This window comes from Suncus etruscus, chromosome 6 (genome assembly GCF_024139225.1).
Source record: "Suncus etruscus isolate mSunEtr1 chromosome 6, mSunEtr1.pri.cur, whole genome shotgun sequence".
In the NCBI taxonomy this organism is placed as follows: Eukaryota; Metazoa; Chordata; class Mammalia; order Eulipotyphla; family Soricidae; genus Suncus; species Suncus etruscus.
In genome coordinates, this window is record NC_064853.1 from 6861596 (window position 1) to 6888753 (window position 27158).

At 53.6% G+C, this 27158-nt stretch overlaps 2 protein-coding genes across 2 annotated transcripts in view; one reads left to right on the forward strand and one right to left on the reverse strand.

The window, feature by feature from the left end:
* Positions 1-2412: 2412 nt before the first annotated feature.
* Positions 2413-14273, reverse strand: MTHFR (methylenetetrahydrofolate reductase). The gene is made up of 12 exons (XM_049775319.1): positions 13516-14273; positions 13105-13320; positions 12101-12339; positions 11088-11198; positions 7675-7868; positions 6828-7078; positions 6588-6722; positions 6205-6385; positions 5913-6095; positions 4562-4663; positions 4007-4126; positions 2413-3161 (listed from the first exon to the last, which is right to left on the reverse strand). Exons 1-12 carry the CDS (start codon positions 13566-13568, stop codon positions 2937-2939), a joined length of 2010 nt encoding a protein of 669 aa, XP_049631276.1. The 5' UTR covers positions 13569-14273; the 3' UTR covers positions 2413-2936.
* Positions 14274-15917: 1644 nt separating this feature from the next.
* The window catches only part of CLCN6 (chloride voltage-gated channel 6), a 33644-nt gene continuing 22403 nt past the window's right edge, over positions 15918-27158 (forward strand). The window contains 4 exon segments of the mRNA XM_049775298.1: positions 15918-16085; positions 18127-18186; positions 23547-23612; positions 24123-24188. Of these exon segments, the coding sequence (XP_049631255.1) occupies positions 15999-16085; positions 18127-18186; positions 23547-23612; positions 24123-24188 (279 nt within the window). The 5' untranslated portion in view covers positions 15918-15998.

Below are 27158 nucleotides of genomic sequence, written 5' to 3' on the forward strand. Positions count from 1 at the left end.
CTGCGCTCAGTAATCGCTCCTGGTAGACACAGGACATATGGGATGCCGGAGGCATTCAAACCATCGTCTGTCCTGTGTCAGCTGCATGCAAGGCAAATGCTCTACCGCTGTGCTATCTCTCCAGCCCATCTCAATGGCTTTCTTGATGCTGTTTCTTTCTTGTCTTTTGTTTCTGGACTATACCCATTTGGTGTTCAGGGATCACTTCTGGTGGGCTCGGGGGACCATATGGGATGATAGGGATTGAACCCAGGTTAGCCCAACTCACTGAACTCTCTCAGTCCCAGATTTTTCTTTTTCTTTCTTTTTTCTTCCAGATTTTTCTTTTTTTTTTTTTTTGGAAGAGTTAAACACAGTCATTTCAGAAAGATCGGGAAGTGTAAATGAATTTCTTCCATGCCAGGGCAGGGCTCTCAAGGCATGCTAAGCCTGGCCAGGAGGCCTAGGAGGCTGCCACAGGAACATGGACAGAGGTAGTGACACAGCAGTGCTCATCAGTCCAGAGTTGCTGGCAGCTCTGACGTGTCCTCAATAAATAAGCACTGAATCCTGCATCAGTCAGAGATAGCATGGAGGACTGGAGGATAAGTTGGCATGAGAAACCAGGTTTGATCCCTGGTTCTCTGACCCCTCATAGGAAGTATCCTATGAGCACTGTTCTAGGGAGTAGCCCCTGAGTACTGAGATGGGAGTGTATAGTCCCTGAGCACTGCTGGCTGTGACCCTTCCAAACTAGTCTATTTCAGGTTGCTGGGCAGCATTTAGATGTGGGCAGATACATAGGAGGGAGGAACATTTAGGCAGGGGAACAGAGGAGCTAAGTGGCCTGCAGGACCCATAGTCACACATGCAAGCAGGGCAGGGCCTGGGTCCTCCTCCTGGTCCTGCTCAGTCTCAGGTGCTTCTGCAGCACCTGCTGGCCGCTGGTGGACACTGCAAGTGCTAGGGTTGACCACCAGGGGGCCCTGTTCCCTCCCAACTTCTGGGTGCCCAGCAGAGGGGCAGAGGTTGGAGGGGAGGAGGGCAGAGTGTTTGGACTGCCCTGGCTGAGCCCACCCTAAGGTCACCTCTACTGGCTCTGGGGCTCCATCTGACACCCACAGAGCATGACTGGGCAACCCCTGACCCCACTCACCTGCGGGCACCCCTCTGGCTGCTCCCACAGGGGAATCCCCAGGGATGTGGAGCAAGGAGACCCCTGTAGGTATGGGGGGCTGTGCTTGGGCTCCTAGGGGTCTTGCTTGGACACAGGAGGGGTGGTGGATGGTGGACCAGGAAGAACAAGGCCAAACAGGATGTTGAACCTCTTGACCCCCATGTCCAGGAGAGGGGGGGCCTCTTCTCTGCCTGCAGTTTCCAATCGAGGGTCAGGGGGTCCTGCTGCCCATAGGTCCAGAAGGGATCCATGGTCAGAAACCCCATGAAGGCCCAAATGATAGGCCAAGAAGTAGGTATGAGCTAATGGAGAGTCTCAGTGGGGTCTGGGTGGGCGTGTCTGAGGTGGCTGTATCTGCACTGCCTGGATTTGGGGGGGGGGGGGCTCTTTTCCGAGGTTCTGCCTCCCCCAAGCTTCTTTCCCAGGTCACTCCTGCATTGCTGGCACCTGGAGGTACAGTGAGGCCAGCTGCAAAATTCCCAGGGGGCCTGGCACCTGGCAGTGGCTAGTCAGTGCTGGACTGAGATGCAGGGGGCAGAGCAGCTGGCGGGGATCCTGGTGAGTGGGGGGAGCCCACAGCGGAGAGCCCTTGCCTAGCCCTGCCCTAAGCTGTCTCCTGTGGATCCGCCGGAAGCCAAGGCCCGGCCCAGGCATGTCTGCACTCTGCCCGTGGGCACCCTGATGCCTGTTTTCGTCCCTGCAGTTCTGGCAGTGGTGTCTGCGGTGGGCCTGGTGGGGCTGGCAGGGATGGTTAGTGCAGTTGTGGGTAGCCAGGCAGCTTCTGAGAGAAATAAGCTTTGCACTCTCCCAAGTGCAGACCCAGCCACAGTGAGGGGTGGGCTGAATTGATTTGGGGCAAGGGCAGCCCCTTGGAATGGTGTGTCCCTCCCTTTGGGACTCACCTTGGCCAGGTCCCCTGGGAACATACCCACAGCCTCCCTGACCACAGGCTTTTTGGGAAGTGGCACCAGAAGCTATGTTAGGGGCCCCGGGAGTGAAGCAGCAGCTGAGACCCCTAAGCAGGCCTAGTGCAGCCTGGGATCCTGGTTCTGGCAGATATTAGAACGGGGTGGTGGTGGGGGGACTGGACACACGGACAGTGACACTGGGGAAGGCAACAGGGATGAGAATTTGCCTCTCCACGACTATGCTGGACTCCAAGACACGGCATAGCACCCAAGTTAGTGAAACCAGATCGCCAGACACCCCCTTACCCCACATTGTGGGCACGGGGCCTCTCAAATACAAGCCCTGTTGGGCCAGCTTCATATTTGGTTTTGTTTTATTTTGGTTTCGGATGGCTTAATTCATCTCAAAATGGGCTACTTGAAAACAACATCTCTGACCTATGGGATGGCATGTGTCCCTCCTGGTCCCTCAGCCGGGGGACCTTTCCAGGCCACCCCAAGCATAAGGGTTCTGCCTTTTGCCCTGAGGGAAATGTTCTCAAGTCCAGGCAACGGATGGAGCTAGAAGAGGCTCTTGTGGGTGAACGGAGGCTGGGCACAGGTGGTGAGGGTCAGTCTAGGACTGTTCTCGATGCCCCTTGTCACTGGCACCAAGTCCTGGTGGTGGGAGGTAAAAGCACCTCCGAGCACTGCCCAGGGTCTCCTGGGCTGCCCTGCACTGCCAGGCTAGGGTCCAGCAATGGTCAGTCTCCTCCCATCTCAGAAGGCTGGTCCGGCCCAAAGACTCACAGGGGGTACCCCCCTGCAGGGGCAGATGCTGTCCACGTCAGCAACAAGGCCAGGGAGAGCAGGTTGGAGGTGCAGTCGGGCAGTCACGGGGCTGCTGTCTCCCCAGCAGTCCCCTGCAGGGGGTGCCTCTGGCGGAGCTCGAAAGTGTCCTCCACTACCTGCCACAGGCAGCTGGGCAGTGGGAACTCGTTGTCCACCAGGTTGACCAGGAAGTAGTTGTCGTGGATGTGCTGGATGACCTTGCGGGATGGTGAGTCCTCTGTGTACAGCTTCCCCCACTGCTCCAGCCACAGTGCGAAGGCCTCGTCCTGTAGGGGGTGTGTGTGTAAGAGATATAGACATACATGGACACAGTTCGAAGGCATTGTCCTGCATGGAGTAGGGGGTGTGTCACAAAGAGATACACGAAGAAACAGCACAAAGGCCTCATCTTGCATCGGGGCGGTGGGCTGAGGGCAGAGGTCCCCACAGAGACACAGAGACATGAGATGAAGGTCTCTTCTTGCAGCAGGGAGAGTATATATGTACAGAGTGGCAGACAGACACAGACATACATGCTGACACAGTGCAAAGGCCTCATCCTGCATATGCGTGTGTGTGTGTGTGTGTGTGTGTGTGTGTGTGTGTGTGTGTGTGTGTGTGTGAGCACACATACAAGGAGACATACATACAGGGTAAAGCTTCATCCTTCATGGGGGGGTGCACATGGAGACACAGACACACACAGATTCACACTCAAAGACATACACAGACAGGGCTGGAGTGGTAGCATAGTGATAGGATATTTGCCTTGCATGTGACCAACCTGGGACAGACCCAGGTTTGATTCCCGCATCTCATATGGTCCCCCAAGCCTACCAAGAGCAATTTCTGAGCACAGAGCCAGGAGTAACTTCTGAGTGCCACTGAGTGCGGCCCAAAAACAAACAAACAAACAAAAATAGATACACACACGGACACACAGGAATACATACACAGAGACAGACACAGAATCACAGACCCAAGCTCAGATTCAGACACAAAGGGCCTCACACAGGCCCATGCAGAGACGTACCAGAAACAGGCAGAATCATATAGAGGTACGTGGGGACAGACACACAAACAAGGTGCAAGGGTGGCACCCCAGCAAAGCGGAGAGCTGCTCCTGCCATACCTTCCAGAACATGAAGCTGACGGGGTCCACCACTGTGGGCTGGATGACCTCCCGGCCTGGGAAGATGCCCCACGTGACAGCGTTGGGCTGCAGCTTGGGGGCGTTGGTGATGTTCTCTCCCTGCAGAGGGGCTAGGTCAGACCACTGCAGACCCAGCCTGGATCCCCGGGCCACCCTGTGCTTCAGTCTCCCCACTGAGCTTCTGTGTCTTCTCCGCCATCTGCTTCCAGTCCAGGCACCAGCCTCTGCTTGCTCAACCCTCAAGAATCTGATGCCAGCCCCCCGCCCCCGCCTGCTGCCCTCTGTGACCTACCCACACTGGCCACAGAGCAGATGCTCTACCTGACTAGGGAAGATCCCAAAATCTAGTCCCCTCCTGCAAGAAGCCCTCCCTGACTGTCCCTTTCTGAGCTGGGCCACCATAGCAGGAGATACCTGCGGAGAGGCCCCAGGCACGATGGGCAAAGTCCACCCTTCTGAAGGGTCCCAAGATCTGGGGCCCACCCAGCTGAAGGTCTATGGGTGCCCCCATGTGCCCCTTGGGCCTGGATGTACCTTCACGTCCACGATGTGGTAGTTGACCCGGAGCTCGTACTTCTTTAGCACCTGCAAAAGTGCCTCCACAGTCTCGCGTGAGGTGAAGAACTCCAGATAGGCCTGTGGGAAGTATGAGGCACGCACGTGGGCTGGATAGATCCAGGGGACATGGCTACCCTCCTGCGTGAGTGGGAGTGGCCTTCCCAGACACCCCCAGGGAGCTCTGGAGAAGCCCGTAGGAGGGGCATCCTTCCATTCTGCCTGTCTTGGCCACCAAACTCTAGGACCAACATGGGGACCGTCAGTCACCCCATCTCACAGGGAAACCTACCGCTTTCATTGGGGGAAGCCAAGCCAGGGGAATGGGAGAAGGGTGTTAGATTATACCTTGTTTTACCCAAAATAAAGGTCATCCCTGGTTTCTTTTTATCTGTTGGCTTACAACTTGGTTTTACCCCAAAACTAAGACTGTGGGGCCAAGGTGATAGCACAGAGCGTTTGCCTTGCATACTGTCAACCCAGGACAGACCAAGGTTCAATCTCTGTCATCCCATATGGTCCCCCGAGCCTGCCAGGAGTAATTTTCTGAGTGCAGAGCCAGGAGTAACCCCTGAGCACTACCAGGCATGCCCCCCCCCCCCAAAAAAAAGAAGCCCACAAAAAACTAAACAAATTGTTTTACATGTAAACATGGACAAAACTGGCTCAGGATAGCTTGAGCTATCTGTCCTTATTCTGTCCTTACTCCTTCAATCTGGGGATGGTGTCTATACTCAATAAAACGACTGCTCTGGCAGACAGCTTGCTCTCCATACAAGGTATAAGACTGCCAGACTACACATGTTTCACCCTCAGCCTGGTTTGGATTATTTCTTTTTTTTTTTTTTTTTTCTTTGGTTTTTGGGCCACACCCGGCATTGCTCAGGGGTTACTCCTGGCTGCTCAGAAATAGCTCCTGGCAGGCACAGGGGACCCTATGGGACACAGGGATTCGAACCAACCACCTTTGGTCCTGGATCAGCTGCTTGCAAGGCAAACTCCGTTGTGCTATCTCTCCAGGCCCAGTTTGGATTATTTCATGCTTCAGACCCATGCTTCAGACCTGCTTCAGACCCATTCACTCAGGGTTGAAAATAAGGCGTGTGGGGTGATTTTACAGAAGGGCCTAGCTCTGTCCACACTGGGCTGGCGTGAAATGGTATCAGGAGGGCCCATAGGGCCCTGAATGCTAACTGTGCCCTGGACTATGCCAAGGTACCCCCACTTCAGACGGAAGGGAACATTGAGGCTCAGTGCCACCTGGTGATAGGGGGTGGGGTGAGGGGACCCCGGCCCAGGGAAAATCACTCTTCCCAGCACCCAGGCCCACCTTCTGGAAGACGTAGCCACCGCTGGGGCCCCAGCCCACCACAGGGTCGGAGGACGGGCGTCCATTGATGGGGGGCTGGGAATTGATGGTGAGGACGCCCTGGTGGTTCACCCGCAGCAGCTGCTCCTTGAGCAGGTGCGTCTCGGCCGCCAGCGGCTCGTCATTCCATGGCAGGCACGTCACCTGGGGGTAAGGCAGGGCTGGGGCGCTGTGACCGAAACCCACGAAGCCCCAGAGGATCCCGGGGCAGTGACAGTGGGACGGGTTCCCAGGAGACCCCAGTGCCCCTCACCTTATAGCCCTGCGCGTTGGGCTCTCCTGATAGGTAGTGAGCGAAGACCTGGAAGACGCTGTGCTCCCCGGCCAGCTCGGCGCCCCACATTTGCCGGAGCTCCTCCTGGGGCCGCTTGCTCTCCAGGTAGAAGAGGTAGTAGTCCTTCAGCTCCCCAAAGGCCGGCGATGATGAGTTGCCCCTGAAAGGAGGAGCAGGCGGAGAACCTTCCAGATATGCTGAGTCCTGACGGGCTATGCTCACCTGCGCCTCTCCATGCCCCTCCGAATCGTGAGTCCCACTGCGCCCTGCACCACTGGGTTCCCCATACCCCTCACCCCTCCCCACCCCATTCTGCCCACCCCTCCAGATTCCTCAGCACCCCACCACCACCTGACCCTCACCAGCGGCCGTTGGGAAACTCATCCCAGTCCTGAGTGCGGTAGATGTAGCTCTTGGGTCTGGAGGCCCAGAAGATGGGCCGGACCTCCTCCTCACGGCGCTTGGGGTGTGCACTGATGGCCCAGGGCAGGGGGCGTCTGGGAGATAGCAGCAGGGGCAAAGCTGAATGGAGACAGGGCACCAGACGGCGCTGCCCCAGCTCCTATCCCCCCTTTTTAACACACCCCCACCTCCGGTCTTACCTGGGGTCCTCGTTCCACAGGCCCAGGCGTCGCAGCACCTCGATGGTGGCCACCTCTCGGTTTAGGGTGTAGAAGTGCAGGCCGGGCGCCAGACCGCTGGCCAGAAGCTGCCGGCACAGGCTGGCCGCCTGCTCGATGCCATAGTTGCGGATGGCGTCATCGTTGTCCTTGATGGGCTCGATCACATCTCGGATCTGCTGGGGTACCTCCAGCCGGGACAGTTTGACCAGCTGCCGCAACGAGTGGTAGCCCTGCAGGGTGGGATGGGGCTGGCACCGGCTCCAACAAGACCCTTCCTTCCCGTCCAGGGCTGCCCCATCAAGTGCCCTCTGGCACCTTTGGTTCTCAAACACAGAATGCGGAGCAATAATGTGCATGGGTGGGTGGGGGTGTGAGAAAGGGAGGAACCTGCAAGTTGCCGGGCACCCCTGGCCTGCTGGGTCAGTGCCACTAGGTTTCAGCTTTGGGAGAAGCAGATTCCTGGGGCCAAAGCGATAGCACAGCAGGGAGGGTGTTTGCCTTGTGTGCGGCCCACCCAGGTTAGATCTTTGGCATCCCATAGGTTACCCCGAGCCCGCCAGGAGTGATTTCTGAGTGGAGAGCAGGAAGAACCCGAGTGCTCCCAGATATGGCCCCAAACCTCCCAAAGGAAGCAGATCCGGGATACTCAGATGACATGTATCTGGGGTTCCAGGACTCCCCCCAACAATCGTGAGCTGCATCCCTAGGCAGCCCAGTGGGAATAATGGTGCTTTGGGGATAAAAGGCTAACAGAACTGGAATGGGGGTTGTATCTAGTAGGACAGTGGATGAACCCCATTGGGCACTGCCCTGAATCCAGCCCCACCTGGATGGGGAAGATGCCTGGTAGGATGGGGCAGGTGATGCCCAGCTCCCTGCAGGCGCCCACGAAGCGGAAGAAGGTGTCGGCCTCGAAGAAGAGCTGTGTGAGGATGAAGTCAGCACCCGCCGCCACCTTTTCCTGCAGCCGCTGAAGGTCAGCTTCCAGGCTCTCGGCGTCAGGGTGCCCTTTGGGGTAGCCTGCAAGGATGGTGGTAGCAGAGGGGTACAGGGCCTTTCTGGCCCACAGTGAGGACAGGCAAGGGGGGGGCCTCACTCATCCACACCCTTGTTTGGGGAAGGACCCTCGGGAGCCAGTGCTTAAGAGTGGGTGCTGGGACCTGAGTGATAGCACAGCAAGGAGAGCATTTACCTTGCCCATTGCCAACTTGGGTTTGATCCCTGTCAGGAATGATTTCTGAGTGCAAAACAGGAGTAACCCATGTCACACCGGTGGGGTGGCCCCAAAGCAAATAAAAATAAACACAAAACAAAAAAGAGTGAGTGTGAATGGGTACCCCAACATTCTTGCTGCATGTCCCTGGCCACTTCACAGACACCCATAGCCATGGGGAAGGGTCAGCACTGGGCCTCTGCTTGGCTATAAGCTCCACATGATAAAACAATTTCCTGCCACTCATGACTCCTGGGGGTTCAGGGACCTAGAAAGCTGCAGGGAAGGAGGTTTCCAGGGGGAAAAGGACTAAAATGAGGTGCTGAGGCCTGTCCCAAGGGCAGAAATCACAGGCACCAATTTCTGATGGACACAGGTCTGCATGGCTCCCGTTGGCAAGACCCAGGTCGGGAACAGGGCTAGGGCAGGCACAGAGACCTTCCACCCAGAAATCAGCACCCTGGCGTGAAAGCACGGAGGTAGCCAACATGGCACATGTTGGTCTGTATGTTCTGGATATGCTAGGTGGGATGCTGAGGTAGCTGAGGAAGCCAAACTCCAGAGCCCACGGTCTCTGAGGGCACAGGCTGAGTCAGGACAAGAGGGCAGGTTTGTAGCCAGGCTCAGTGACCCAGCGGATGTCCACCATTCGGCAGCTTATTCCCAAGAAACTCAGAACAAGGGCAACAGAAAGGGGCTAGGGCAGGTCAGCAAAGGGAGAGGCTGCATGTTCTAAAGGCCCAGAGATACACCCTCAGCACCATAAATGAGCAAGTGAATAAAAGGGTGGAAAGGCAGCAGGTTCAGGGAGAAAAGGTGGGAGAAAAACAGAAGTCGCTGCAATTCCATAGCCAAGGAAGTTTTCCTGGACAGAAATCTCTTGAGACCTGAGACTGAGGCCCAAGCAACTGAGACTCAGGCGGAAGTAAAGCACTGGCCTGGCCTGGGTGGGGCCATGGGCTCGATTACTGGCACCACTCAAAGTATCCTTGGCACCCGTTGAACTGAGTATTTACTTCATTTTTTGTTTTGTTTTGTTTTGGGGCCACACCTGGTGACGCTCAGGGGTTCTTCCTGGCTTTGTGCTCAGAAATCACTCCTGGCAAGCTTGGGGGACCATTTGGGATTCTGGGGATCGAACACAGATCCATCCTAGGTTGGCTGCATGCAAGGCAAATGCCCTACTGCTGTTATCACTCCAGTCCCCTACTTGATTTGTTTGTTTTTGTTATTTTTTTTTGGGCGGGGAGTCACAACTGGCGGCACTCAGGGGTTATTCCTGGTTCTGTGCTCAGAAATCACTCCTGGCAGGTTCGGGGGACCATATGGGATGCCGGGAATAGAACCTAGGTCAGCTGCTTGCAGGCAAATGCCCTACCGCTGTGCTATCATTCTGGCCTCATACTTCCATTTTTTCTTTTTAACTCCATTTTTTCCTACTGGGGCCAGCAGTCTCTCATTTGTGATTAGCAGCTTCTCTGAGGCTCTAGCCGTGATACCCGAGAACAAACAAGCTGTCCAGCTGTCCTGCTGCCTGGGTGCACCATGGGCCTCAGCGGGGGCAAAGGCCTCTCAGGGCTGCCCCCACTCTGGGACCTGGATACCTCATGAGGTGAACGGAAAGATGGACCTTGTCCCATGCCTATAGCCACAGGCGCTGACTGAGCATGTCAAGTCACTCTCAGGGAACTGAGAATGTTCCCTAGTTACAGGCAGTAAGGCAACTGGACCATAGGATCCCTGAAACACCCATCAGGACTCTGGGACAAAGAGAAGGGTGGGGAGACTGTGATTCAGACCAGAGCTGCCCAGCCTTGATGACTGAGGTCCCAGGCCCCAGGCCACTTCCTTCTTCCTTTTTTAATTTAAATATCATTATTTAAGCACCATGATTACAAAGATGTTTGTAGTTGGGTTTCTGTTACAGTAAAGAACACTCCCCTGAGGTTGGCAGCGTCAGAGAGGTCTGGAAAGCTTAATAAATATCTCCCTTGGTTACCAGCTGGAATAGGGAGGGCATTTGTCTTGCACATGGCCAATGCAGGGTTCCATTCCTGCCCATCCTATGTAGACCCCAGAGCCTGCCAGGAGCAGGCTCTCTCTGAGCACAGAGCGAGGTGCAACTCCTGAGTGCCTCTGGGTGTGGCCCAAAAAATCCTCAAAATAAACTCCCTTGAATTTTTTAAATGGTGAAAGTGCACAGAAGCAGCCTAAGGGCAGTAGGAGTCAGAGGAAGCAAGTTTAAGATGGGATATGCAGGCTGGAGAGATGGCACAGCAGCATTTGCCTTGTAAGCAGCCGATCCAGGACTAAAGGTGGTTGGTTCGAATCCCGGTGTCCCATATGGTCCCCCGTGCCTGCCAGGAGCTATTTCTGAGCAGACAGCCAGGAGTAACCCCTGAGCACCGCCGGGTATGACCCAAAAACCAAAAAAAAAAAAAAAAAAAAAAGAAATGGGATATGCAAAAAAATAATAATAATAATAATAAAGGGGCTGGAGAGATAGTATGGAGGTAGGGTGTTTGTCTTGCATCCAGAAGGTCGTTGGTTCGAATCCCGACATCCCATATGGTCCCATGAGCCTGCGAGGAGCGATTTCTGAGTGTAGAGTCAGGAGTAACCCCTGAGCACTGCTGGGTGTGACCCAAAAACCAAAAACAAAAAAACAAAAAAACAAAAAAAAAAAGAAGAAAAAAGAAATGGGACATTCGAGCCAGAGAGATAGCATGGAGATAAGGCATTTGCCTTGCATGCAGAAGGACAGTGGTTTGAATCCCAGCATCCCATATGGTCCCCCGAGCCTGCCAGGAGCGATTTCTGAGCGTAAAGCCAGGAGTAACCCCTGAGCGTCGAGGGATGTGACCCAAAAACCAAAACCAAAAAAAAAGAAATGGGACATGCTCATGGGGTTCCAAGTCACTGGAGCTTCCCCAGCATCACAGGGGGGACACAGCAAAGGGCAGAGCAAGGCTGGGGCAAAGACTACTGAGTCCCGTCCCAAGCCCCAGGGAACTTGGGCCACTCACCTGCCACACATACGTCGAAGTAGTCGCCAAACTCGGCCCGGATGTGCTTCACCAGGTCCACAGCATAGTTGAAGCCGCGAGCCTCCTCTTCCCACTGGTCACCTATGGGGTCTGCATGACGGGGTACGTCAGCTCTGGGAGGCCCATGGGTCCCTTTACTCCAGCCCTGCTAGATGACTCTGCACCCTGACCTTGTAGGTAGCACCCGGGGCACAAGGCAAAGGGTCCAGCCAGACTGCTTCCTTGTCCTGCCAGAAATGCTACATCCAGAAATCTGAGACCTCCCCTCCGAAACACAGAGAGGTTCAGAAATATCTCCCCTCCACACACTACTCCCTGCAGAACTTCCCACTGTGGTCGGGGAGAACTGGGTTGAGGGACAAGGAGTTTGATGGGCTCAGCGAATATCCGGTTCCATTGGGGCAATATAGGGTCCCCCAGATTCCCCCTGCATGAAGCCAGGAGTAGCTCCTGAGCAATATGGGATACGGGCTCTGAACAACAACAAAAACAGAACCCAACCCGAGCCGCAGGCACGGTGCCAAGGTCCCTTTCCCACACTTGGGCGGGTGACAGTTGGCGCTAGTGGCGCCGGCAGCTGCTCTCTGAGCTGAGACCAATGCCAGAGCTGGCTGTCCCGGCCCAAGCGGGGGCACAGCTAGAGATCAATTCGGCCGCGTGAGCCAGGCCAGGAGGTTATCAGGTCCTGGCTGCAAGCCACTGTGGGGAGATCCCAGGTCAAGAGACAGTCCCTGAGCCTGGGCAACTGCTGTGACCCGCAGTGCCTGGGGATGCTCTGAGGTGGAACCTGGAGACAGAAGAGGCCCAGGTAGGGACTGGAGAGGTCTGGGGAAAGCAGGAACCTGGGGCCAGAGCCATAGTAGAGCGGCGAGGAGGGCGTTTGCTAGGCACTCGGCCAACCAGGGTTTGATCCCCAGCAACCCACACTGCCAGGAGCAATCCCTGAGCATGGCTGGATGTGGCCCCAAACAAAGCATCGTGCTGGCACCCACCTCCGCGCAGGGCCAGAATGTTCTTCAGGCCCAGGCGCTTGGCCTTGTGCAGATGGGCCGTGAGCTCCTCCTGGCTCTGGCGGCAGCAGGTCATGTGCAGGACGGTCTCCAGGCCACAGTAGTTGACGGCAGTGCTGGCGATCGCCATGGAGGACGTCTCCTTGTCGGAACCGGGGTCCCCTGCAGGGTGCCAGGTCACATCTATGAAGAGGGGGCCACCGGCCCCCATCCGGTCAAACCTGGAGGGAATTTCCTTCTGAAAGGGGCTCTTGAGACACAGCACCTGAGCCCACCTTCCTGGGAGTGGTAGGTGAGGCTAGAGGCAAACCCACTCATGCTGGGAACCGGTCTGAGCCTAAAGAAAATGGGGTGATGGGTGATGCTGCACAGGAAATAAGACAGTGAGGGGACCCCAGTGCCAGGTGCTCCTGGGTTCAGCACAGCAGCCAGTCTGCACGATTTGGCAGTGTCAAACCACGCCCAGACCCTGGAATAAACTCTGCAAGGCATGGGCAAGCATGTTCTTGAGTAAGTAAAGGCATGTCAGGAGTACGGGGGTGGGATAGGGGGATAGTGTTCCTGGAAGCCTCAGAACACAGTGAGGTTCATGCTAGTGGAGACAGAGTGTCTGTCACAGAACAGGGAGTTTCTGTCCTGCCCCTAGGTCTGAGACTTGAACTGGTGTCCCAGGGGTTCACAAGACTGGACATCCTCACTCACCAACCGGGGTTTGTGGGGTAGCCAGCTGGGAGTCACACACCTGGTGACATGCTCCCCCTCTCACGGGTTACCCAACATCCTGCAGCAACCGCTGTGGGATTTCAAGGGGCATACTCGGAATTCCTCACTTGCTGAGAATTGCTGACAATGTTCTCCCTGCATTCCGCCCACAAGGGGGGAAGAATCGGCTGGTCCAGGTGCTCCCACCACCCCCAAAGTCTTCTGCTGGGTCAAAGTGCCTGATTCCTCTGCTTGGGCCCCCCCTCCCCCTGTCCCTGGCTCACCTAGAGATGAGGTTGGCAGCACCCTGGGCCGTGCGAGGTGGGAAGAATTCCAGGGAGAACCACCTGTCCCCTGACTCCAGGCGCCGCTGCATCTTCTCCCGGAGTCGCTCGTGACGCTCGGGGTCGGGCCCCGGGGTGGAACATCGGGAACTATCCGTGGAGCCTTCGCTGCCGTCCTTGTGTAGGCTGGGATCCTTCACCATGGCCGGGGGCTTGCTGCATGGGGTGCGGGCAGGGGCAGGAGGGCAGGAAAGAGAGAGGTGACGCTGCCACCTTCTGACTTGTACCCTGGGACATTGCTAGGACACTGGCTGACTCTGCAGCTGCCTAGCTCAGAGCAAGAGAGCCCCCCTAAACCACCCAGTTCCTGCACCAGGGCCTCGCCCCACACCTTCCCCGGGAACAGCTAACCTGACCCAGGGTGGCACCGAGAAGGTCCCTGGGCTGGCCCCCAAGGCCCTCATGCTTAGGGGGAGGGCGCGGGCCCCAGAAGGGAAGGCCAGGGATTTGGGATGGTAAGGCGATCGGCTTAGTCCCAGAGTGGGTGGGGAAGAAACTAGAAGAACCGAAAGGGCGGAGCTGTGACAAAGGACAGGGCCAGAGCCAGCCTGGCCCTAGGCGGAGGCAGGGCTCCAGCTGGGGGGAGGGCGGAGGTGCCGATAGGGAGCCCCAGGAAGGAAGGGAAGGAGGGGCGACCCGCCTGTGGGGGTGGTGGCAGCTGAGGCTAGCAGACTTTCAGGGTCACCAGGTTCGCTTGCCCGAAGACTTAGCCAGGCCTGGCACATCTTCTGGGCCTCCGGACAATGTATGTATGTGGGGGGTGACATGGGAGCAGCCAGCCCTCTCCCGTGTCCTGCTGCTGACCCCAAAGATGGGGCTGGGGACTTCTTGATACTGGACAGGCTCTGCTGGGCAGTAGTCTGGCTCCAACGTGGGAAGAGCCTGTCTCAGGTCCAACTCAGAACAAAAGCTGGCAGGGCTGTCTGTGCCTCTGGCCTGACACGGCTCTGAAACCAGTTTAGAAAATTAAGACAGGGTCGCAGCCACCACACAGGAAGCCGAGCCTGGGTCCCCACAGGGCACCGTGCCTCCTGGCAGTCCCATGGGAGAATAAGACAGACTTTGGCAAAGTAACCTGCAAACACGGTGTGGGTGACCAAAGGGAAAAGCAGGCCCTGCTGCTAAACAGCAATTTACTTTCTCTCTCAGAAGCCACACCCAATCAATATTCAGGGCCCATTCCTGTTGTGAAGTAGACAGAACCCCATCTCTTTGTTTTGTTTTGTTCTTGGGCCACACCCAGGGCTGCTCTGGGGTTACTCCAGGCTCTGCTGAGCTCAGAAATCACTCCTGGCAGGCTGGGGGACCCTAGGGGATGCGAACAAAACAAACCAGAATTGGTCACGTGCATGGCTCCAGCCCCTCCATCTCTTTTGTGCTTTTTATTGGGGGGAGGAGTTTTTCACACTAGGTGGTATTCAGGGCTCCGTGCTCAGGAAGACCATTTGTGGTGCTGGGGATCTTGGTTGGCCACCCCCTAGAACCCCAAATTTGTCAAGTTCTAAAGTCTGCTCAGTACACTGAATGTCGACCCCTAAATTCTGCCTCCTGAGAAGTTCCAGAAATTCACTTTCTCCAAACACCCACACACATCCCCACAGCGTTAAGTAACCTGAGACCAGACTGAGATCCCTTAGGCCAGCATTTTCTCCGCCAGCAAACACCCACTTTGATTCTGACCCAGCTGCTGGGTTTCTCAGGCCAGTAGCAACAGCAGCGAGACCAGCCCTCGGGCCTTCCAGCTTCAGCTGGCTGGGACCCAGCTACCAAGCATCTGCTATGGGAACTGCTCCCCAAAACTTGCTTTCTCAGTGCAAACCAGCAGCCACTCTAGGCTGGGCTCCCCTAACGCCTGACTACTAGTTGGGGGAGGGATACACAGGCTGGTCCCCTCCCATTCACCCCCCAGGGGCCCTCCAGTCTCCCAGCACTGTTCACCAGCTTCTAAATTCCAGCGTGCTCCAAGCTGATAAGCTCCAGCGCCCCTATCTCCATCACTCCCCGCCCCAGCCAGTTCTAGTGCATTTGTGGGTGCCTAACCAGCGCCCAAGGCCTGAGGTGGGTGGGGGGCTCTGGGGCAGGGCTACCAGCAGCAGCAGCAGCAGTAGCAGTAGGTGCCCAGGGAGGGAGGGCTGCGGATCTAGGCGCCTCAAGCCGCAGGGAGTCTCCTCTCGGGGTCACAGTTGGGGATCCCGAATCAGGGGTGCTGGTTCTGGGTGATGCATGAGTAGGAGGGGTGCTGCACCCCGCCTGATTGTGGGGTCCGAGATCCAGGCCTTGTGGGGACGAGTCTTGGCTTCACAGCTGGATCTGGGAGTCTCTAGTGCCCCGAAGGGAGCATTCAGTCGAGGCAGAGGTCCCCCACCTGCAATGGGGGAATCCAATCCCCATCACTCCCCGAGCAAGCCCCAGCTCCACCAACACTCACCCTCCAGTCTGGGGGCGAGTCAGCGCGCATGCGTGGTAGAGGCGACTGCGACTGCGCGGCGGCCACGAGGAGGCAGCGAGGAGGGGGCGGGCCCTGGAGACGGTGTCGGTTGCTAAGGAAGTTGGGGGTCGCTGGAGGCGGGACGTTCGGTCAGCTGACGGGAAGTCCCGCCCCTAACATGGCGGCGCCCATGGGTCTCGTAGGAAGCGGGCCTTCCACCATCCTGTGACGCGAACCCTCGACCCACCCGCCGGCAGCCACTCCCCGTCGCCGTCGGCGGGGGAGCTCGAGCCTCACGTGACTCGCTCTGTGAGGGGCGGTCACGTGAGGGAGGGCGCGGCTCTTGGACCCAAGGGGGTGGGCCGAGGCCTGGAGGTGGTGTTGGGGGGGGGGATTCCTGAGCAAGATGGCGGGGTGCAGGGGGTCCCTGTGCTGCTGCTGCCGGTGGTGCCGCTGTTGCGGGGAGCGGGAGACCCGCACCCCCGAGGAGCTGGTGAGCTGGGGGTTGCTAAGGGATGGGAGGCGGGAGGCGTTGCCCGGGGGTGGGGCCTCCTGCAAGGTGGCAGTGGATGGGGCTGGGGACCCCAGAGCAGTCAGTGCTCAGGGGTTATTTAACTCCTGGCTCTGCATTCAGAAATCACCCCCTGGCAGGCTCGGGGGGACCCCTATGGGATACAGAGGTCCGTCCTGGGTTAGCTGCTTGCAAGGCAAACACCCTCCCGCTGTGCGATATATCTTGTTCTCTCTTAAGCCCTCGTTGGAGTCTTGAGGGCGGATCCCTGGCCAATTGCTGCTAGTCCCATCCGTGTCTCCCTTGATTTTTGATCGTCTGAGAGGAGTTAGGAGCCCGTTGAATGTTTTTACTGAAAGAGATCCTTTTACTGGACCTGCCTGGTGCATGTCATGCGGCTGATAGTTGCTCCAGCCTTGTCCCCCTCACCCACCCCCGTCTCTCTTAACTTACCCTTTCTGGGTCACTGACTGCTCCCCCCCCCATCTGCATGACATTCTGGGGACACTTGATGTGTTCTCCGAGTTGACAATTCTCAGATCTCCCACATTTTTCATAAATTCTGAATTCCTCTGATAGAGTCACCTCGAGACTGAAGAGAAATAGGGTGAAATTAGAGAATGTACATCCCCAGAGAAAAATTCTTAGGAGAATGGACCCAGGCTATGTAGAGTATAATCTGAACATTCCGCTCTTCCCCCCAATCCTTTTGTTGTTTTACAGTCTTGCAAGCCTTAAGCCCAATGCAAAGTGCTCACCTGTCCCCTTAGTTAAGAGAATCTAATAGGAGAAAGTTTTTCACCTTTTGTGGTTTGTTTGGTTTGGTTTTTGGGTCGCATCCTGCTGTGCTCAGGGGTTACTCCTGGCTCTGCTCAGAAATTGCTCCTGGCAGGCACGGGAGACCATAGGGGATGCCGGGATTCAAACCACCATCCATCCTTGGTTGGCCGCATGCAAGGCAAACGCCCTACAGTTGTGCTATCTCTCCGGCCCCAGTTTTTCACCTTTTGGAGAAATCCATGCTCCTGGTTTCCCTACCTGCTCTTCCTTTCCTCAGATACAATTTGTATTGAATCTGACCATCTCCTCTCCAGTCCCTGCATTGGGCAGGGCTTTTGCCTTACATGTGGTTAATCTTATTTTGATTTCCAGCATCCTATAGGGCCCCCTATCCTTGCAAGGATTAATCTGAGCACAGAGCTGGAAGTAAGCTCTGAGTACAGCCTGGTGTGACCCCATAACCAAAAAGCAAAAACTTTGAAGCCTTGCAATCTTGATTGCCTGTGCACCCTAGAATATCCCTTCCCCGCTAAACTGACAGTAGGTGTAGTTTTAAGACATCTTGGAGACAAAAGTGGTTGTTTGGAGCTGGAGAAATAACTCTGCACTGAAGCACATGTTTTGCATGTTGGAGTCCCGGGTTTGATTCCCAGCACTGCATGGTCCTTTGAACACTATGGGAGGATCCCCCAAACATACAGCAGAGAATAGTACCTGAGCACTACTAGGTGTGGCCACTCAAATAAAAAACAGTCGTTATTTAATAGGATTTGGTGGGGGAGATTTGGGCCATACACTGCTGTGCTTATGGCCCTGCCTCCAGTGCTAGGGATCCAACCAGGGTCAGTCACTTGCAAGGCAAGTGCCTTAACTCCTGTAACTGTCTCTTTGGTCCTTTTTGGCCGAAATGCAACTGCTCCTTATCTCAAAGGTCCTGTTGCTGTTTGATAGATGATTTCAGAACTAGAAACTGATTTCAGGAAATTCTTCAACTTCTTTCCAGTTTTAACCATTAAAAGGGTTTTCTTGGGGCCACAGTGATATAATACAGCAGGTAGGGTGCTTGCCTTGCATGCAGCTAATTCGGGTTCAATCCCCCGCATCCCATATAGTTCCCTGAGCACCAGGGATTTCCTAAGTGCAAATGCCCTGAGCATTGCTGGGTGTAGCCAGACAGAAAAAAAAAAAAAAAAAAAAGACAAAAAGAAAAGGATTTTCCTCCTGTGCTTTTTATTTTTTTCAGACCATCCTTGGCGAGACACAGGAAGAAGAGGACGAGATCCTTCCAAGGAAAGACTATGAGGTAAGAATCTTAAACGCTGGATCTGGGAACATATGTAGTGAGGAACCTGGTGACCTCAAGACCAAACAAAGCATTAGATCACTTCTGTTGCAGGACAAGCCTCTTCTCTCTGGAGAAGGGCTACTTAACAAGACCTTTGCTCTTCTCAGTTCCAAAGCAAGATCTAGTTGTTGCCATAAATTTTTGTTTTGTTTTATTCTGGAGCCATCACATCCAGCAGAGCTCAGGGCTTACTCCTGGCAGTGCTCAGGATGGGGTGCCTGGGATTGAACCTAGGTTGGCTGTGTGTAAGATGAGTGCCCTCCCCACTGTGCTCTCTCCGGCCCCTGCCCTGCTTCTAGACTTGATTTTACCTTACCTAGGTGGGTATGTGTTTGCTCATATAGAGAACTAGCATCTACCCTGTGACTGTGCTCAGATATGGACCAAGATATCTTGCCCTTTCTTTGACAGGACTTTGTTTTCAGAAGCTTGTTTCCTTCTCAATAGCATCTGAGTGGCTGTGGACTTAGCTTGTTTGAGGAGCCAAGGACAGAGTGTAGGGCCTTGCACCTGCTGAGTTATGGTCTATAATTCCTAGTTTTATTTTTTTTTATATTTTTTAATTATTTTTTTTGGTTTTTGGGTCACACCCGGCAGCGCTCAGGGGTTACTCCTGGTTCTATGCTCAGAAATCGCTCCTGGCAGTCTCAGGGGACCATATGGGATGCTGGGATTCGAACCACCATCCTTCTGCATGAAAGGCAAACGCCTTACCTCCATGCTATCTCTCCGGCCCTTAGTTCCTAGTTTTAGTTGACAATCTTCAAATACTTGTTTAGTTACCAAAGCATTGCTTCTGGAGTAAGGAAAACATAACACTTGGGGCTTTTTTTTTTTTTTTTCTGGTTCTTGGTTTTGGTGCCACACCCAGAATGCTCATTCTGGCTACTTCTGGCTCTGTTCTCAGGAATCACTCCTAGCAGGCTCAGGGTAATATATGGCATGCTGAGGATTGAATGCAGGCTGACTGCGTGCAAGGCAAATGCCTTACTCACTGTGCTGTCACTCGGGTCCCAGTACTTGGGACTTTTTGATTGCTCATTGTGATGTTTTCTTTTTGTTGGTTTTTTTTGTTTGTTTGTGGGACTTGTGTTGGTTTTTTGTTTGTTTGTTTGTTTGTTTGTTTGTTTGTTTCATTTTGGTTTTGGGCCACACTTGGTGGTACTAAGGAGTTACTCCTGGCTTTGCACTCAGAAATCACTCCTGGCAGTCTCGGGGACCACCTGGGATGCCAGGGATCGAACCCAGGTCATTCCTGGGTCAGCTTTGTGCAAGGCAAATGCCCTATCACTGTGCTATGAATGATCCTTGGTATCCCATATGTTCTGCCAAACACTGCCAGGAGTGAACAAACCCTGAGCACAGACCCAGGGGTAAGCCCTGAGCACAGCTGCCTGTGGCCTCAAAACAGAAGCAAATAAAACCCAAAGCAATAAAAAAAAATGTTTGGGGTCCAGGTCTTTTCCAGACTTGGCAAATGCCTGTATTGTTGTCCATAGTGAGAGGTTTGTGGGAACAGGGTGAGGCCCTCAACCTTGTGCTCTCCCCTGATATCCCCCCTCAAGCCTCCCCATACCATCCTAGTGCCATTGCCTGGTTTGACTCTGTCCTCGTATCCAGGCCTCCTTCACGCCTTTTGCTAAATTGTGCTGATACTTGTATGTGTTTACTTTCAACAGACAGTATTTATGTTATGATTCATCTTTCCCATCAAATATTAATGCCATTAATATTTCTCACCAGCTCCTTAAGAGCATTTGTTTTTAAAGTGTGAGTGGAAATTTAGTTAGACACATAGAAAAGTCTGCTCAGATCCTTTACTTTTTTTTCTGTTTTGGTTTTTGGTTTTTGGTTTTGGGGTCATACCTGGCAGCGTTCAGGGGTTTCTCCTGACTCTATGCTCAGAAATCGCTCCTTGCAGGCTTGGGGGACCATATGGGATGCCGGAATTTGAACCACCTTACTTCTTTTTGCACTTCACTTTGCATGCAAGGCAAACACCCTACTATCCATGCTATCTCTCTGGCCTCAGATCTTTTACTTTTTAATCTTAAGTGTTCAGTCAGAGAGAGAAAGCACTTGGCCTTGATGTGGTTGACCCTATTTCTATCCCTGGTTCCTTCCCTGCTCCCCATATAGCTCCCCAGCACTGCCTGGAGTGATCCTTAAACTCGCAGCCAGGAATAAGCCTTGAGCACAGTTTCAAGACCAAATGCTCCCTAGTAAAAATAAATACATTAAAAAAAAATAATAATGGATTAAGAATCGACTAGAAAACTCTTCTGTTGAAAATCTTTCTAAAGTTTGCACCGTTTTGCCATCCTGAAATTTCAATTCATATGCTAAATTGACTCTTGCTCTGAGAAGATGAGGCTCTTTGAAAATATTAGAACCAGGGCCAGAGCAATAGCACAGCAGTAAGGCATTTGCCTTACACGTGGCCAACACAGGACAGGTTCTGATTCGAATCCCGGCATCCCATATGGTCTCTGAGCCTGCCAGGAGTAACCCCTGAGCACCACCGGGTGTGACCCAAAAACCAAAAAAATAAAATATAATATAATATTAGAACCCCCATTTGAGCGCCAGAGGAATAGTATGGCAGGTAGGGCACTTGCCTTGCACCTAGCCAGCCTGGGTTTGATCCTCGGCATCCCAAATTGGCTCTGGAGCACCACCTGGAGTGATCCTTTTATGCAGAGCAATGTGTAAGTCCTCAGAGATTTATGCAGAGCAGTTTGTGGCACCAAAACAAATAAGAAAAAAGAACCCCCATTTTGACATTCATTATCATGATCTCTGGTGTTTTTGTTTGGTTTTGTATGGCTTCTGGGCCATACCCTGTGGTGCTCAGCTTACTCCTGGCTCTATACCCCTGGGGTATATACTCTTATCTAGGCTCAGGGACCATATGGGGTGCCAGGCAAGAGCTTGCCCTGCTGTCCTCTCTCTCCATCACCATCAGTGGTTTGAATTAAGATGACCAGGGTCACTCCCAAGCCTCCATGTTCCCTGCTGTCTGAGCCCGCACACAGACCCACGCAGCGGATTTCATTATAAATCCTCCAGTTTCCAAGGAGCTGGTTCCTGAAGTCTGACCTATGGAGTGAGGAAAAGGCACTTCCCAGGGGTGAGCTAATGGCACAGAGAGCTCAGGGCTCACAGCCAGATGCCAGCTTTTCTTGACACACCACCACCGCAGGACCCCTGGAAATGGGCATGCTGTTGGCAGGTTGTGGGTCCCCCAACTCAAAGCGCCACTGTCTAGCATCAGGGGAGGAACTGAGCCGAGGAGCAGAGATGGACTGTAGCTTCACTAGCTTGCAGCTGGCAGTGCCTGTACAGCATCCAAACCTCAGAGAAGATTGATGTTCTGGTGTCTCATTGGATCCTGAATACCTTTGTTGTTGGTGGTGGTGGTTTTGGGCCACACCTGGCAGTGCTCAGTGGTTGCAACTGGCTCTGCACTCAGAAATTACTCTTGGCAGGCTTAGGGACCACATGGGATGCCGGGGATTGAACTCAGGTCTGTTGCACAGAAGGCAAACTCCCAATTCACTTTACTCTTGACCCCCAAAATTGTTTTCTGTTTATTTGTTGTTGTTGTTGTTGTTGTTTTTGTTTGGTGGCCATACCCAGCGGTGCTCACAGGCTATTCGTGGCTCTGTACTCAGAAATCATTCCTGGTAGGCTCGGGGGACCATATGGGATGCCGGGGATTGAACCCGGATCAGATGCATGCAAGGAAAACATCCTCCCTTCTGTGCTCTTGCTTTGGCCCCTTGGTTTGGTTTTTGGGCCACACCTTGTAGAGCTCAGGGATCACTCCTGGTAGAGCTTGGGGACCATATGTGGTATGAACCTAGTTCAGCTTTGTACACGGCAAGCACCTTACCTGCTGTACTGCCTCTCTGGGCTCAGGGCCCCTTTTAAAGAGGAATTTGACCCAAGTTCCACATGGTACAACTGTTAGTGCCACTTAGACAGAGGAGCCTGAGCAATATTTCATCATCTGACCAGGCATGGGGCCACCTGCCTGCGTGGCCAAGTAGGAGCTAGAGTAGCTGGTTGGTCCCCGAGCACTGCTGGGTAGGCTTAGGAAATAGAAGGGGACTTTTGACTGTTGCTTAGCAATGAGAGGGACTGGATTGGGACATGTGACCCACGGGCAGGTCCCAGCAAGAGCACGAAGATATAGAAGGAAGTAGGTTCTAAAAGGAGAAGCGCCATGGTGCCATCATTCTTGTTCACCAGGCTGCAGCTTCTGTTGCAGAAGAGGCAGAGACCACAACTACAGTTCCTGGGATTATTTCTGGAAAGATCTCTAGCAGCCAGCACGTGGTTTGTCTTAAATCTCTGCATTCTGGGACCGGAGCAATTGCACAGCGGGGAGAGCTTTCACCTTGCTCGTGGCCAACCCTGGTTTGACCCTTGGCATCCCATAGGGTCCTCCCAGCATCACCAGGAGTGATTTCTGAACACAGAGACAGGAGTAACTCTGGGACACGGCTAGGTGTGGCCCAAAAGTAATAACAATCTTCACATCTTGTGACCTGAATGTGGTCTCGGGGATGTGGGTGTCATTGGAGAACTGGGGCCTGAATCTGGGGTGGGCTCTTTTGATTTTTTGTTTTGTCTTGGGGGCCACACCTAGAGGCATTCAAGGGTTACTTTTGGCTCTATGCTCAGAAATTACTCCAGGCAGTCTTGGGGACCAGAGGGGATGCTAGGGATCAAACCTGGGCTGGCCACTTGCAAACAAAAATGCCCTAACTGCTGTGCTATGGCTCCAGCCCCTGGACCTTTTCTCTAACATAACCTACCACAAACTCAGTTTTCTCTATCTTATGCTATTTGTGGGGAACAGTCACAGCCAACTGTGTTTGGGGCTGCTCTCTGTTCAGGGGCTGTGCCTGGCACTGCTGGGGTCTGGGTGGGAGAGCAGCTGTGTATGCCAGAGACAGAACTTGGGGCTCCAGCCTGCAAAACCTGCACCCCAGCCCTTTGAACCATCCCCCTGACTCCTGATGACTGACCTCATTCTCCATAGGAGTCCCCCACAGGGAGGGGTATACCCCTGCATCACTCACTGACTGTAGTTCATTTGCTTCTACCTCACTGACTATTGTTAGCCACCAAGGTCTTTGACCATCTGCAGAAAACGTGTCGAGTGAAACAACTCCTGGTACTGGACATCTGGCCTCAACCGTTCATCGGTATAGATGTACGCCATGACCTTCTTAATTTGGGCCATACCCAGTACTCAGGGATCTGGAGTTTTCCTGATGACGACTCTCATTCTCTGATCCCTCTTTCAGAGTCTGGACTATGACCGCTGCATCAATGACCCTTACCTGGAGGTGTTGGAGACCATGGACAATAAGGTGAGGCCTTGCTTGAGCTGAAGACCGACCTGGTCTTCAGGAAGCTTCTTCTTTTGTCCCAATGCCCCACTCAAAACCTTTACCCTTGGCCTGCTTTTATCAAACATCGACTTTTATTTATTTTGCTCTTTGAGTCACATTCTGCAGTGCTCAGGGGTTGCTCCTGGCTCTGCACTCAGGAGTTATTCCTGGAGGTGCTCGAGAGGCCATATGGGATGCCGGGGATCGAACTCAGTCAGCCATGTACGAGGCAAATGCCCTTCCGCTTTGCTGCCATTCGGCCTGGCACAGTCCTTATTCCTTAGCTTCATCCTGACCCCCGTGGACCTGCTGTCTGCACCCTGACGTACTGCCCATCTCCCGGGCAAGGCACCCCCGGAAAGTCCCATCCTCTATGTGGCCCTGGGTGGGGTGTACAGTGTTGTCAGAAAAATGGGTGCTGGGATGCATCCCTGTCTTGCTACTCACGTGCCCCTTTGCCACATGCATCCATCCTCCCTGTCTCCACAGAGGGCCCGCAGGCACGAGGCGGTGAAATGGGTCTTGGTGTTTGTCATCGGCATCTGCACTGGGCTGGTGAGTTGTGGGGACCAGTGAGCTAGGGATAGGGGGCAGCTGCAGCCTATGTGTAGAATCAATAATTAAGGATGGATCTGGATGGAGGTGGATGGAGAAGGAGAAGGATGGAGGCCTTTGTCCTTAGGCTCCGGCCACGTGGCTTCATCCCCCATCAACCGGCGGGTCTGGGGTCCAGGAAAGCGACAGGTATTGAACTCACTCACAGGCAGGCATAAGGAGCATCAACTTTATTCATCCCTATTCACCACATGTGTGTGGCCTATCTTATAACCTTTTAAGCATTGCTATTCTTAGCTAGCCCTGCGTCTGAACTCCTTTCAGCCATCTCCCTTTGACCTCCATGCTGGTCAAAGACCAAAAGAGGCAAAAACCCAAAAGCCAGAGAGTCCAGCAGGGCAGAAACCCCTAATCCCCTGGCTCAAAGGCTTATCTACCTTTTCCAAGACCCTTCCCAGGAATGGGCGGGGTCTTGCAGGTAAGGTCACACATAATATCTGATTCCCAAGACCCCTCCCAGAAATGGGTGGGTCTCAGGTAGCTACACCTAAATCCAGGGTGGAGTTACACTATGGATCAGGGAAACAGCCCACCCTCTCTCCCCTCCCAGCTCTGCTCTCCTCCCCTCTCTTCTCCTCTCCTCTCCATTTCCCTTTTTCCTTTCCTTTCCCTCCTCTTTTTTCTTGTGCTGGTGCCGTTCTGATTTCCAACCTCTCTGACTGTTTTGCTTCATAGAATGACAGTGAGTCCTACAGCTCCAGGCTCTTATTTTTCTTTTTCATTATTTTACATGTTGTTTGGGCCTCCCTGGGCCATGCTCAGTGTGTGCTATACCCAGGAATACCTTGGCAGGGCTCAAGGGACAAGAGGTAATGCCAGAGATCAAACTAGGTTGCCAGCAAAACCAATGTTGTCTCTCCCCAGTCCTGTCTCTGTGACTGCCTACCTACATCTACACTGCAGCTGGTACCTCCCTCTAGACTACTGAGGGTAGAGTGAATACTGAGAGCTTCACATGCCCAAGACCCTGAGTTTGACTGCTAGCACTCCACCAATGTTGGAAAAGGCTACAGGTTGAGGGAAGGGGGCACTCAGAATGGCCCTGGACAGGCCTGAGCTCCTGGAACTGGCAGTGCTGGTGGCCAGAGCTAAAAGTCCAGAGTGGGACACCACTGATTTTCTTTTCTTTTTTTGGAAGGGGGGGGGTAAGTCACACCCTGCAGTACTCAGGGGTTACTCCTCTGCAATCAGAAATCGCTTCTGGCAGGCTTGGGGGATCATATGGGATGCCAGGATTCAAACCAAGGACCATCCTATGTTGGCCGCATGCAAGGCAAATGCCTTACAGCTGTGCTATTGCTCTGGACTCAGCACCACTGATTTCTCAGAGTGTCGGAAAGACAAGATCAGGGCCAGAAAAGACTCACGTTTGCATGCAAGAGAAACACCCCTGCCATGTGAAGCAGAATTAAGGACAGCACCTGGGAGCAGGCAAAGCCTTTTGCATCCAAACATGAGTCTGGTCTCACCATCAGACCACCTTCTTTCTTTATTCGTTTTGTTTTGTTTTGTTTTAGGGCCACATACAGAGTTGCGCAGGGCCTACTCCTGGTTTTGTGCTCAGAAATCGTTCCTGTCAGGCTCTGGGAACCATATGGGATGTCGGGGATTGAACCCAGGTTCATCCCAGGTCAGCCGCGTGCAAGGCAAATGCCCTCCCCACTGTGCTATCACTCCAGCCCTAGACCACCTTCTATTGGGGTGACATATTCAGCACTGTAGCGTTAAATAATTAAGGATGGTGGTGGATGGAGAAGGATGGATGGTGAGATCTTTCTCTGCCACCCCAGGCCATGTGGCTCCACAACCCCCATTCAGCTGGCGGGTCCCAGGTTTAGGTGAACTGCGGAATCAGACTCATCCAGAGACAGGTATCAGGAAGCATCAACTTTATTCATTCCCTATTCACCACATGTGTGTGGCCTATATCATAACCTTTCAAGCATTCAGTCATTCTTAGCTAGCCCTGCATCTTAACCCCTTTCAGCCATCTTCCCTTTGACCTCCATGCTGGCCAAAGACCAAAAGGCAGAGAGCCCACAGAGCCCTAATCCCCTGGGTCAAAGGCCTTATCTACCTTTTCCAAGACCCCTCCCAGGAATGGGCGGGGTCTTGCAGGTAAGGTCAAGTTACCTAGGGAGAAAGGAGGGATGAGGCTTCACAGCACCAGTATTGGGGGTTACAAACATTCAGTCCAACAGGAAGTTTCTGTTTTCCAAAACAGCAGCTGGGCCATCTTTCTCTTGGGTTGACACAAGTCTTATATTGAATTCAGCTGAGTACATGGTGACGTATAAGAGCGTGTGTGTTTGTGTGTGAAATGCAGCCACTGCAGCTGACCACAGGCTTGCATGCATGGCCCTTGTCAAAGTTTTAACTGTAGAAAAAATGGCCCTTGGGAATTTTCCTCTAGGAAAATTGACTGTAGGAACTTCAAAAAGTAAGGAATGTCTTACAGATATTGGGCCAGAGAGCCAGTACAGTGGGGAGGATGTTTGCCTTGCATGTGGCCAACCTAGGTTTGACTCTGGTACCACATATGATTCCTTGAGCACCACCAGGAGTGATCCTGGGTGCAGTGCCAGGAGTAACTCCTGAGCACCCAAACACACACACACCCACACACACAACAACAACAAACCAAAAAAAGGCACAACGGACTTTCAGAAACTGCTTTGTTTAGGTTCTAGGATCCCTTGTGGGAGATGTGGGTGGATGTTGCTGCTTTATTGAAATGTCAGTATTTATTGAAATGTTGCTGTTTCTAGCTGAAGGTTTCCTCTCACCAGAAGTTACTCAGCCTCTCATTGTTTGATGTTACTTTAAAAAATTCCTGGGGCCAGCGAGGTGGCGCTAGAGGTAAGCCTTGCAAGCGCTAGCCAAGGAAAGACCGTGGTTCAATCCCCTGGC

Coding starts and splice junctions, on each gene's coding strand:
- MTHFR (XM_049775319.1), bottom strand. CDS start 13,568: ATGAGGGCCTTGGGGGCCAGCCCAGGGACCTTCTCGGTGCCACCCTGG. Junction 13,321..13,515: donor TCGGTGCCACCCTGGGTCAG/GTTAGCTGTTCC, acceptor CACCCCATGCAG/CAAGCCCCCGGCCATGGTGA. Junction 6,386..6,587: donor GAGTTTCCCAACGGCCGCTG/GTGAGGGTCAGG, acceptor TCCTCCTTTCAG/GGGCAACTCATCATCGCCGG.